The sequence below is a fragment of the Dicentrarchus labrax genome, unplaced genomic scaffold (assembly GCF_905237075.1).
Source record: "Dicentrarchus labrax unplaced genomic scaffold, dlabrax2021, whole genome shotgun sequence".
NCBI lineage: Eukaryota > Metazoa > Chordata > Actinopteri > Moronidae > Dicentrarchus > Dicentrarchus labrax.
Window position 1 is genome coordinate 726,915 of NW_026136724.1, and position 13,238 is coordinate 740,152.

At 40.0% G+C, this 13,238-nt stretch overlaps 1 protein-coding gene across 2 annotated transcripts in view; it reads left to right on the plus strand.

Annotated features, from left to right (window-relative positions):
* Nucleotides 1-13,238, plus strand: part of si:dkey-49n23.1 (semaphorin-3D) — a 92,071-nt gene that overhangs the window by 55,739 nt on the left and 23,094 nt on the right. For both annotated transcript variants that reach the window (XM_051393131.1, XM_051393132.1), the window contains exons 3-6: nt 11,217-11,371; nt 11,525-11,587; nt 12,183-12,302; nt 12,792-12,882. In XM_051393131.1, the coding sequence (XP_051249091.1) occupies nt 11,217-11,371; nt 11,525-11,587; nt 12,183-12,302; nt 12,792-12,882 (429 nt within the window). The remainder of the gene's footprint in view (nt 1-11,216; nt 11,372-11,524; nt 11,588-12,182; nt 12,303-12,791; nt 12,883-13,238) is intronic.

The window sequence follows — 13,238 nt, forward strand, 5'->3', positions numbered from 1 at the left end:
AAACCATTTTACTGGCTGCCTTTGAAAGCGCTCACAGTCTTTAATGGCTCAGGATGAGTCTTACATTTCTACTGTGAACTCCAGCAAACAGATTATACTGGAGATAACAGCTCTGCTGTCCCAGCATGCTCCAAATCTGCCCTTCGCTTTCTCGTCTCTCACTGTTTTATCTCACACATAAAAACACACGTCCCTTCCTTTTTCTGCTGTCTCTCTCATTCTCTTTCTCTCTGTATCTTCTATTTGTTAAAGAAGCTGCTTATTTCATTAGTAATATATCTAATCTTAAATATGTTTTTCTTTGTTAGATAGTACAGTCTGCAGTCAGGGTTGAAGACCTTTGTTATTTCAGTGATTCCAGTTTGTTTTACCTCAATGCCTCATGGGAGGTCGATGCTGTGAGATGTTTGCTATTAGTTGCAGACGTGTGTGCATGTGGCATGTCTCACTGGGAGTTATTCACAAACGCAGCCTCCCGTGCAAATGGAGAATAAGTAACTCGTCACTGACTCCTCACAGGCCATGGTGTCAGGACAGCTGGGGTTTGGTTTCCATCATCCTGCAGACCTGCTTTCATTTGAATCCAAACCCCGAAGAGCTGTGAGATGCTCCGTTCCCTCTGGTCCTCTGTAAGTGTTAGCATATGTGCTAACTGTCGGCAGGGTCCAGTGACGCTGCTGACTCGCACGAAACAGATGAATCGCTTTGGTTTAGAGGACAAATTGTAAACACACCACAAATAAGGGAACAATTTGTATCGTCATGAGAAAGATTGCCGTATACATACATACATTTAAATGTAAATCTGTGTAAAACCAACATAGTATAGCTACAGTTGGTGAAATGCTAAATCAATCTTTCAGCTTTCAGCTCTTAATCCACTGAAAAGAGAAATTTAATTTACTCAATTTGCTTTGGCAGCAACTTACAGTATAGTGTTAAATCAACACAAACTGTTTATGTTCAATCAACTCAAGGACTTTGTGTTGATACAAAGTTATTGAAATAGGACTTCAATAAAGTAAATTAAACTCTTTAATCATTTTATTCCAACATTATTTTCTTTATTTTTTAAAGCAAATAAAGCATTAAGCCAAAACACTTCTTGCAAAATTGTTTTTTTTATTTATTCAAATAATATTTTTAACACATTGGCCTTAAAAACCACTCAGAGCCTGTTTGCAGAACTTGACAATAACATGGATGGAGGGGATACATGTACATGACCCTAAAAGGGGTTAAATGTCTGGCACTTTCCACCAATAAGTCCACCGAAATGTGGAAGCATTGCGTAAAGAGAGTGAAAACATCTTTGAGAACAGAATCAATCTGGATGACTGAGAATCTTTACGGATGATTCATGGAGTAGCTGTAGAGGAAAGCACCGTTCTTTTAGAAGGAGAATGGAAGATAAATTTTGAGCCCCATTGCTCTTTTAAATCATATAATTAAGTTCAAGGTCCTAAAAGGGTCTCTAACTTCAGTGACACTCACAATGTCTGCTCTTCTGATGATACGGTTGCTTCCAGACTTTCTGTCGAGAACCAGATGTTTTCTGTGTGGTGTGAGAAACATCTGCCAGCTGACACACACGCACACTCGATCCCTATACATACATATTGAGTCTTGTGTGTGAACGCGTGTGTTTTTGTGATCTATATAAACCAAAGGCGGCGTGTTTTAATGTGTTTGGTATTCGACAGGCTGTGATAATCAGAAATATATGACACAGGGCAGACGGGCCTCTGACAGGTGAGGAATCCTGTCAGTTCTTATCTAATCAGTGTGTTTTTATCTGTGAGCGATACCACCCCACCCCTCTCCTCCCTCTCAGCATGGGTGAGGTCTCTGTCACTCAGGTTGTCAGAGGCCACAGCGTGTAAAATAAACTGAAAAGCTTTCACTCGCTCAGTCGCTCAAGGGAGAAAAATCATTCCTTTTCCAGATGTAAATCGTGTCACTTGCTTGGCTTTTACTCGCTCCAGTTTGCTTTCATCACAAACAGCCGTCACGTCTCATTATTATTCTTATCAACTTTTCTATTTTACTGGGGCTCTTGGAACTTCAACTGAGAAATTTAAAAATCTCCTGAATGACGGGAGGTTTCAGGGTTGGAAATTCTGAACTGTACAGTAAATAAACTTAATGTGTCCCCAAAATGACGGATGTCTGTTGTCATCCTCATTTAAAAACATTTAACTTAAGTTAATTCAATTAATTTAAATTAGTCTACGTCTGCATGAAGGGATATAAAAATGTAACCGACTTTAACAGTTTCAGTTAAATAGTGTCATTTCCCATGTTGTATAAATGATCATGCTAAACAATTAGCTGATTAATCGACTACTCAATCAACTAAACTCCATCTATGTTACAGATGAGTGTGTGTATAAAGCCTTCAGGCCTCATGCTGACAGATCAAATGTGTTTTTTTTCCAGACTAATTTTAGAAAGAAAATTTTTAAAGCGTCTTTTGTGTCACTGTCAACATGACACACAACGACAACGCCAGACCCAGAGTTACAGAAATGCATCAGACGTGAGCTTACCAGCCGTCTGTAGCTGCTCCTCAACGCTGCTGCAGCCTATATTAGCTCTAATGCTAAATCAGTGGAGTGCTCTTGTAATCGTTTCAGTCATTTTACAATATAAATGCCAAGTTCCAGCCTTTAATTTAAAATTGTCACTGTGTCACTGTCACTGGTTCTGGAAAAACTAATTTCACTCATTTCTAATTTCATTAATCACTTAATTTAGTAAATAATCTGCAGTTTCAGCCCGAACATGGAGCTGAAGTTTGGAAGAATGTTGAGTATGTGTTTGTTGAATGTGTGTCAGCAGTTGTAAAACTGTTCTGAGGTTGTTTGTGAAAATCTTGTAATGGCTTCATTATGGCTTCAACTAAAACTTTATCCTGCGTTCACGAGATAATAACCGACGTTTGAAGCCTAAATAAATAACAGAGACTTGTTTTCAAGTTCTGTCCATAAATATTTCGCAGTAAAAAGTTAAAATGAGAAAAAGCTTCGGAGCAAATGTTTTCACCATGAAGACTGAGGTTGATTGGACTCTGATCAAAGGTGTTCCCCTGAAGTCTGTTACACTGAACAGACTCAGTAGCTGCAGGCAGATCTGTGTGTGTGTGTGTGTGTGTGTGTGTGTGTGTGTGTGTGTGTGTGTGTGTGTGTGTGTGTGTGTGTGAGGATGCACATTAAGACCTTTTACAGTAGGCCTATGCATGAAAAGGTGTGTGCATGTTTTTATCTGTTACGTACTTGATTTCCACTCAAACACACATTACTGGAGTTACATTCAAAGACACATTTTTATTTATTTGAACTTTTAATGAAAGCTCAGACTAACATGTTTCTGTGATTTAATCCGACCGTACAGTCCGGTTCCCTCAGGCCTTTTCTATAATGATTGAGGTTTTTCCTGCTCTGAATGAGTCATTAACAGCATCGGCGCCTCGACTGGATCCAAAACTCACGTATGTTACTTTAATGTGTAGTGAAAATTTATTCAGGAGACATGTCGAAAATGTTGGCAGCATTCAGCAAACAGTAAGAAAGTGCTGACGCCTCAGAAACCACTGGATGTTAGACTCAGATCATTTCACCCCATCAGCTCCTTTATTTCTCAAAACCTCTGACAATTTATTGTTTTCCAAAATGTGCTTTCAGGGTGAAGAATTACCTTTCTTTTCCATCGGCTAACTGGATAATGAGTGCTCAGATTTTACAGTCACTCAATAGGTTATCTTTGTTCTTTTTGGCTGGTGTGAGAGGAAAATCTATATGCATCTGTTGGATCTTTAACCATCTGGCTGGTGCTAGTTTTGTTCCCATTTTGTGTACTTTCATATACAAGAAAAAGAGGCAAATCTTCCAGATCATTATAATCTCTGAGGTATAAATTCTGACGTTTTAACTCTGTCTAATATTGTTTTCTAGCTGTATCTATGTTTTAATTGTTGTATCGACCTGCCTCTTGGCCAGGTTGTCACTGACTTGATCGTTGATCTGGTCAAATAACGGTTAAGAAAGCTTAAACAAAAAGTTAATAAAAGCGATATTGCACCCTAAAACATGTTTGTTGAGCTGTAAACTGCATCATATGACTGTACTGTGGTTAAGTAAGTGAGTGATGAGTGTTAACATTGACATTATTACCAAATTTATGAAAATCTGCACTTTGTTGGTTAAAAATGTCTCAACACTGTGGTCAGTATTGAGACCACGCCCACCTAAAGTCACTGTCCGCCACTCCCGCTCTGGGATTGACAGGAAACGATGCAGCATGTGATCCAGTGTTACTGTTTGTAATTTTATCTCATTGATATCCTCCCTGTTAACTCCCTGCAGTAATAACTTCCTGCCAATAAACACAACATCCAACTGTTGCTGCTTCGCTTTAAAAGTTTTCAACTGGCACCAAATCAACCCGGACTGAAATGTTTAAAAACTCCAAACATTCTCTGGAAGGAAGATCTCCAACGTTTGTTTTATGTCTTTGTAAACTGAATTTGAAGACTCTTGGAAACTGAAATGGACATTTTTCACTATTTTCTGGCATTTTATAGACAATTAATCAATTATCTCATAAATAATGAAGCTTTATAGTCAACCAGAGAAGATAGAGGGCATATTTTTGTCTTTTTGTAATAACACATATTTAACTGTGTGAATTAATTTCCTATTATTTAGATGAAGGTAATTATTTACTGCTTTTAGGTCTTTTTATTGTTATGTGCGTGTCATTGGTTGGATTTGAACTCATATAACTGCACATAAAAATAAATCTGAATAGCAGTTTGGTTTCTGGGACAGAGAGGTGAAGTCACAACATTTCTTCTCTTCTTCTTCCAACAGTGGAACCAAACTTAAAACAAAGTTTCTGTGCCAGTGTGCACTTAAAGTTTCTTATTTTATAGTTCAGTAAAACGTTTTTCCTCTGAGACATGAGTGAAAAAATCGTCCCGTCCGTGTGATTTTGGTGTGAATCAGACGTGTGTATTTAAGTTTTCTGTGTAAATCTTATTTTAACTCTGAAAACACACGAACACGTCCGAGCACACACACACAAAACATTTTAATGAAGCAAATCCACTTTTAATCGTCTTACTGATTGCAGGCAATCAGTGTTCATCACTGGGAACAATCAATCACACACACAAACAATCAATCACACACACACACACACACACACACACACACACACACACACACACACACACACACACACACACAGATGTTAGACAGACTCATATTCACTCCTCTGCTCTATCACACTCACATACCGTCTCACTGGGAGTCACTTTCTCTCTAACACTCACACACACACACACACACACACACACACACACACACACACACACACACACACACACACACACACACACACACACACTTACAAACGTGTGCTGTACAGGTGTCCGGCACACTACCAGCTCTCCCAGTGAATTTGTTCTGCCTGAAGTCTTTAACAAATGTTTGCCATTAACCAAAGCGCTCGCTCTTACACACATACACACACACACACACACACACACACACACACACACACACACACGCAGACATTCACGCCTGGTTTAGCCTCAGCGCTCTGAGAGGCTGGTGGAAATGATCCTGTTGATTAGACTGTAATAAGACGCGACTGAGTCAATCAGCAGCGAGTCAGATCGGTTAGCATGTCACTGATCATAAACTCTGAATATGAATGGAAAAAATATTCTCTATGTCGTCTCTGCTCTTGATGAAGATGAAACGATGAAGGAATTACAATTAAATCAAATGTGGAGTAAAAGGAAAAGAGCCAAAGACATCGAATCCAAGATGATATTTGCAGTTATTTAATTACAGTGAGTTTGTTCAGCACTGTAACTCTGCAGTTCAAGTATAAAACACATCGATAAATTGCTTTAACTGTTATAAACTAATTGGGAAAAGACATAAGTCTATTCATGAACGTCCACACGCTCACAATCCGCTCTGAAGGATCTTTAATCACCTCCTTCATTACAGCCACTCACACTCAGCACTTCCAATCAATCACACACACATATACAGGATATATAACGGACTACACACGCTCACACACTTACACTCACTTATGGAGATGTTTACGTTTATGACTACAAAAATACAGCATGAAAAGTGCAGCCGACGCCTGTTTGGCTCTGTGACAACAAATATGACGAAGGAAGAAGGAATTTACAGTCAGTTGCTCATGAAAACAACGACTGCAGTAATGTCACACACAAACATATTGTACCCTCGTGAGAAATTCTTTAAATCAAGAAAGCGATTTTGTTCACACAAGAAGTTATTATCTCATTCATCTGTTCTCTGTCTCTCACGGTCAGGAGACACAGCTGGAATCTCTGCTGCAACTGCATGTTGATTGAGTTACCTTTGAAATGGTTCTTATTGGACATCCCCGTACTTTATAATATAAATGACAGTAATAAGTTAGGGACAGTAATGAAAAATGTCCAAAGAGATTCAGTTTATTGTCACAACCTTCTGAACCTTCACCAGGATCTCCTGCGTTCCTCAGATGCACCAAAAATGCCAATGACTTCTCTCTTTGTCTTTAAGTTTTCTTTTTTGGTGGTTTAACAGCAGGAATGTGTCGCCACATCTTTAATAACATTCATTATTCATTTTATTTACAGAGCACTTTTCAAGGAACTCAAAGACACTTCGCATAGGTTAAAATACATAGGTCAAAAAGGACACACACACCCACACACAAAAATAATATAGGGATGGGACGATATACAATGTTATGAATTTCAAATGCAAATTTTGGAGCATATCTGAGCAGGCGTGGACAATTATATGTGAATCTGGCAACTGTTTTTGTTTTGTTTTGTGTGTTTATATTCATTCTGAACATAAAAATAGAAAATAAACAACAGCAGGAAAAGGAAAATGTGTGTCTAACAGGCAGTCACTGGGAATAATTTGGAGGATTAACAACATTTCCACTGGGACTTTAGTTGGGATATAAACTGGTTCTCAATGTGTGGATGGTCTAACAGTTGCCTGCTGTAGAAGAATCCCTCCCTCTCAGACGCCTTTAAAGTGTTTTTATATTCTTTAACAGTAAACATGTACATTTCTGTCAGAGTGAACTGGGTGGCCGCTGGAGAAGAAGACTCACTGACCTGTAACCACATCCTCTTTCACTGCTGACCTCTCAACCTAACTGATCCTCCTGACCTCACTGACACACACACACAACTGAGAGCTGTACCTGAATCAAGATGTGAAGAGGTCGTGACCTCATGCCATTGTCCAATCAGCGGAAATCCAGATCACATTGACCAATCAGAAGCAATCAACATCAGCTCTCCGGGCCTTGATTGAAAGGAAAAGGAACATTTAGACATTTAGCTGAATTGCATCCAGACTGAGTGAAGCTTTGACTAATCAAATAACCATCATGCTGCTGAAACAGTGAAAGTATTCAGACTGCACTCATGCTTTAATGCATTTTGTCTTTATCTTCAAATACTTAACTCCCCTCTATCAGAATTGATTCTGGTGTGGAAAGTCCAGTGTTTCTACACATTTTTAATGTATTCTAGAGGACTGCTGACTTAAAAAATGTGGGGGGCTGTGCAGGTTATCAGGAAAACTAATGGAAAACTTCATCCAAAAAATGACAAATTTGAGTACACAATGGTTCTGTGTGACGTAAAGCATTTGGTTTCCTCTCCTCTTTAGTATTTCATGCCATATTTTCCACCGCGTCCCCCTCAGGGAGAGTGCTTTGAGATATCTCCTGCTAAGTTTGCTTTCATCATGTGCTCCATTTCCCATCGTTGGTGCACTTGATGGATGGGATCTATAGGACTCAGTGAGGCAGAGCCAAGTGCAGCAGGTCCATAAAATGAAACCCTGCTTACTTTTATTGTCTCCAGCTCCATCCCGCTCCGGGCTCAGACTAATACTGTACAGATATCTGTGCTGGATCCAGAATCTGTTTGTTTCTCACAGTATGTCACTCGGTTCGCAGTATGATTCTTTAGGCTTCGAGACTTTTTAAAAAGATTTATCACCCAAACAAATAATGTTCCAAATGAAAGTTGACTGACGTTCTGACCAAGGCTTACTCAACTGGTATTGGACCATCTCCACAGTCATGTGCTTTAGAGGTCTTCAAGAGTTGAACATGTTGGACCTGATCTGAAATGGACTACCTATCGGGTTAGGGTTAGGGTTAGTCCGATCTGAGCCAGAAGGTGGTCGACCTGATAAAGAACACCAGTTATAGCTGTTAACAAGCAGCCACAGAGGGAAAAAAAAGCAATATAATAATAATGTCCTCAGAGCGAATGTAAAGTCACAGAGGCGGATTCCTAAAATAATCGAACTAATTGTAGAAATAAATCAGATTAACAGCAGATAAACTCAGTATGAGGGGAAAGATCTTTAAGGAAAACATTTGCTAAGATGAATTGATGAGGAGTTTCTGAATGAATCTGTGGCTGTAACATATCATTAAGGGAGGGTTGATCCTTCATATTCTCTGGAATAATCACCTTCATGGGATCCTTTGAATGGTCCAGACTTAGAACACAGACTCAGTGTTGTAGACGTTTCCTGGAAACTTTTCTTTGGTGGATGAGAAGTGATTTTATTCTGAGCTTTTTTTTAAAAAAAGCCTGAGTAGTGATAATGATCAGCAGTTAACAGACAAAAGAAAAGAGTGCCAACAGTCAAAAGTCATCAACACAGAATACAAACAGACTGGCACCAAAACTTAAAACAATACAAGGATCCAGAGAATTATCATCCGTTAAATGTAAATTGAAACTGCTGCACAGAAACCACAGAAATGTTAATGTTAAGCAGTCTGAGCCGTGTGTGTGTGTGTGTGTGTGTGCGTGTGTGCGTGTGTGTGTGTGTGTGTGTGTGTGTGAGTAGATTGTCTCAGTGAGAAATGAGCTGTGAAGATCTCATAATTGCACCACGAACAGACGTGGCAGGCGATCTGCGATCTGTGTTTGATGGGATTTCAGAGGAAGGAGAGCTGGAGGATTAACCCGGACTCTGTGGTGTGTGTGGACGTGTTCTGTAGGCCGCAATGTACAGCAGAGACATTTGGAACAGTTTACAGATCAACCTTTTGTATAATAATAAGCAGAAAGAAACGTTTGCACACAAGGAAACACACTGATCCATGAGCTGAACATGAACAATGAGAATTTCCTTGTTAGACTGAAGAGTCACTTTGACTCACGGCTCCATGTGTTCTTTTGAATGGGTGTGTGATTAAAGGGTGTGCAGATAAATCTGACTATGTTTGTTTCTCTTCTGTATTTTGCTGCTAACAAGCAGAAACTCACCTGTCAACCCTGAAGAAAACTGTGATTTATTGCTGGTGCTGAGTTGTGACAAATGTGCCGTGCTGCATTCAAAGCCACGGCTCGCCGTCTTTAGAGCCACCAGGACACACAGAAAGCAGTGTCTCTGCACTCGTCGATCCACAGTGTGGGGTCCACTTGGTCTGAATGTCACCACAGTCTTGCAGAGTTTTCATGGTTAATTTCCTTCGCTTGCTCAGGTGATTATTTGCAGCGCAGGTCAACTCAGCTGACTCACAGGGCGGTTACAGCGGCAGAGAACTCTGAGAATTTCAAGGTTAATTAGTTGCTTTTACTCAAGTTCACAGCTGGAGTTTGTGGATTTACCCACAGTCGACCCGAATGCACCAAATGTATTGCAGGTGGAGGAATTAGAGCAACTTTTGCATAATGTAGAAGAAACTCATCGTTTATGAAACATAGACTAAAGCTGCACTCAAGAGTGTTTGAAAAAGATTGATCTGCATATTCAGTTAATTATCACATAAGACGAAGAGCAGCAACAAATATTGACATTTGAGAAGTTGTTACCAGAGATTATTCTGTATTTTTGTTCCAGAAATGACTATTATCAGAGTTATGATTATTTTTTGGCGATCAATTAATCAGCTAATTGTTTTAGCTCTTAAATAACCTTAAGTAAGGAGAAAGCAGCCGGTAAAAAAATAAAAATAAAACACTAAGAAAACATAAAACATCATTACTGCAGAAGTCTTTTGCCATAAAACAAAGTTTTGGACTCCATTATTGTTATCATTATTATTACAGGACTATACGTCTTTTCAGTTCAGATAAAGTGCGTATTGGAGTGAAACCCAGTCATTAGCCCGCCTCGCTCCAGTTATCATTTACAGCTCGGGGAGCGCAGGCTGACAGCGCTGCAGAATAAACAGAGCGGTGGTCGAGCAGCAGGGCTGAGGCAGAGTTTCAAGGTTAATTTGCTCTGCTTGTTCAGGTCGTTTTCTGCCTGCTTTAGCACCGACTCCCCAGAGAGAGAGGGCTCTGTAGCCTGACTCATGAACTGCTGCTTGGTGTGTGTGTGTGTGTGTGTGTGTGTGTGTGTGTGTGTGTGTGTGTGTGTGTGTGTTTGCAGTGGGGGAGGAATCATTCAAATCATTCACTTAAAGGTCCAGTGTGTAACATTTAGGAGGATCAATTGGGAGATATGAGATATAATATTCATAGGTATGTTTTCATGTAGAATCACCTGAAAATAAGATTCACTATCTAAGAACGAGATGTTTTTATCTACAGAGGGAGCAGGTCTTCTTCTACGGAGGCCACCATGTTTCTACAGTAGACCAGAAGAGACAAACCAAAAACTTGGTGGTCACCACAGTTTCTCCTGTACACGCTTGGTTGGGGAGCTATATTCACTTAGTTGCAACTGCTAGATGCTGCTAAATCCTACACATTGGACCTTAAAGTATTTTTTACAGTGTGCTATTTTTTACTTAATTACAAATAAAAGTTCTGCATTCAAATAATGTCTAAAGGTACGGTACCCACATTGGTTCCTGCAATATTACTGGATATGAGAGTGGAACTTTAATGTTGTAGTTGGTTGAGGTGGATCTCATTTTAACTACGTTACATTCAGCTGTAGTTTAAGGTATAATAATGCTTTATATTTTATAAACTAATTGTATATTTTGTGTGTAAAAAAGTAATCTTCAAAGAAACAAATGTAGTGGAGCAGAAGTATAAAGTAAAATAAAAAGAACTCCAAATTTGACTAAATTACAGTCCTTGAGTAAATGTACTTACCTTCCTTCGCTGGATGTTTGAGAGCGGTAGAGTAAAATAGATGAAACTGAAATGTTTCCTCTCTCTCTGTCAGATCTGAGGAATGGTTCGGCTGTGTTCTGGGAGGGCGGCGTCAGCGGTGGATACCAGGCCCTGCTGTTGGACGAGGATCAAGGATGGCTGTTGGTCGGAGGGAAAGACCACATTTACCTGCTGAGGCCCGACAGCTTGGATCTGCCCACACGTACAGTGAGTCATTGAACGCACCGAGCTCCAGTGTTTAATGCATCTCAACTCAACCTTCCACAATATAAAACAATCTGTCCGACTGCCTGGAGGTTTGATAAAGAGATTTTAATTCAGAGTGTACTGGATATTTGTGTGTTTTATCTTCTCAATCAGGTCTACTGGCCAGCTGCCAGAGAACATGTGGAGCACTGCAGGCTGGCAGGGAAAAGTCTGGAGGTAAGTGTCTTTAAATCAGAATAAAATAAGCAAAATATCAGACCATAAACATATTTTTCTGTATGTGTTCACAGCAGCTTAGCACAAAGACTGGAAACTAACACAATCCACCTACCAGCATCTCTAAAGTTCACTAAACACAACAAGTCTCTGAGTTTTAATGTTACCGTCAACCTCTGTAGTCTCATTTAGCCACTTGTTAGAAACCGCCTTTTTTCAAGACACGTAAAAGCTTCAAAATTCTTAGGTAGGGTATTTAAATGGGAGGTGACTTTGTGGGAACCTGAAGTGCTAAAATGCTAACTCATTTCCAGGTTTAGGACTCATTCCTGCAACACATGGTCGTGCAGATTAAACAAGATATAAGGTGTTAATCAGTGAGCTTTGGGGGTTCTGTTTGGTGGATTTTGTCAGTGTTTATAGCCAGGCTAGCTGTTTCCCCCTGTTTCCAGTCTTTATGCTAAGCTAAGTTAAGCCTCATATTCACTGTACAAACAAAAGAATGAATCTTTGTGTCTACATTGTTATTTCTGTTACATGATTAATGTGAAGGAACGTGTTCATATATGTTTATCGTGTTTTCTGTTCATTTCAGACTGACTGTGCCAACTTTGTGCGGCTGCTGCAGCCTTTCAATAAAACCCATGTTTATGCCTGTGGCACTGGAGCCTTCCATCCACAGTGTACATACCTGCACTTAGGACACAACACAGAGGTAAACTGGAGTTCATATGTCTGTTTATGCATTCATTAATACCGCAGTCTTCTACAGATAGCTCGCATTTCTGGGTTTTGTTGTTTGTTTGTTTGTTTATTATTGTCCAAACAGACAATGTGATGTCAAATCCAGATATTTCCAACACAGTTACAGTTACAGTTCCCAGAGTTATCATAGTTTTAATTTTTGTTTTCAGTTCAGTTTCCTGTCAGTCAGCTTTCACAGTGGGTTCGTGTGTGTGTAGTTTTACATATAATAATACGGACACACTGACTCACAGTCTCATAAACATATTTAGAATCAGGGAATTCCTCTTTGAAGAGCTTCCATTTTGCTCTGACAATCGACAATCATACGAGAAGAAATCCATCAGAAGAAGTGGAGGCAGAGGGTCAGTTTCCTCTTTGTCCTTCTGTTTATCATTCTGTGTTTGTGTGTGGTCTCTCTCTCTCTCTCTCTCTCTCTCTCTCTCTCTCTCTGCTGTAGGAGCCATCTTTCACACTCTCTCATACGATGGAGTCGGGCAGAGGGAAATGTCCCTTCAGTCCCAGGGAGCCGTTCACTGCTAGACTGACTGGTAGGTCTCATCCAGTGCACACATAATGTAGTGTGTCCACCCCCCCCCCCACACACACACACACACAAAGTAGATGTGTTAAATCATTTTCATGTCACTCTCTAACAGCCGTATTCATATTCTGATGACACTAATGTCCTGCAGCGTACAATCCCTCCACTGTCTCATTCCTGGCTGCACATCGTCCGTCCAGCTGTGGTGTGTGTGGTCCGCCTCACTTATTTCACACGCTGACGTCAGCTGTTGCCCCCGCACGACATTACGGACATAAAACACATCAAGTGCATTTGGGTCCCCCACACACACACACATAAAATCAGCCTTCAGTTGTCAAAAAGAGTTCTTCAAGCTGATAG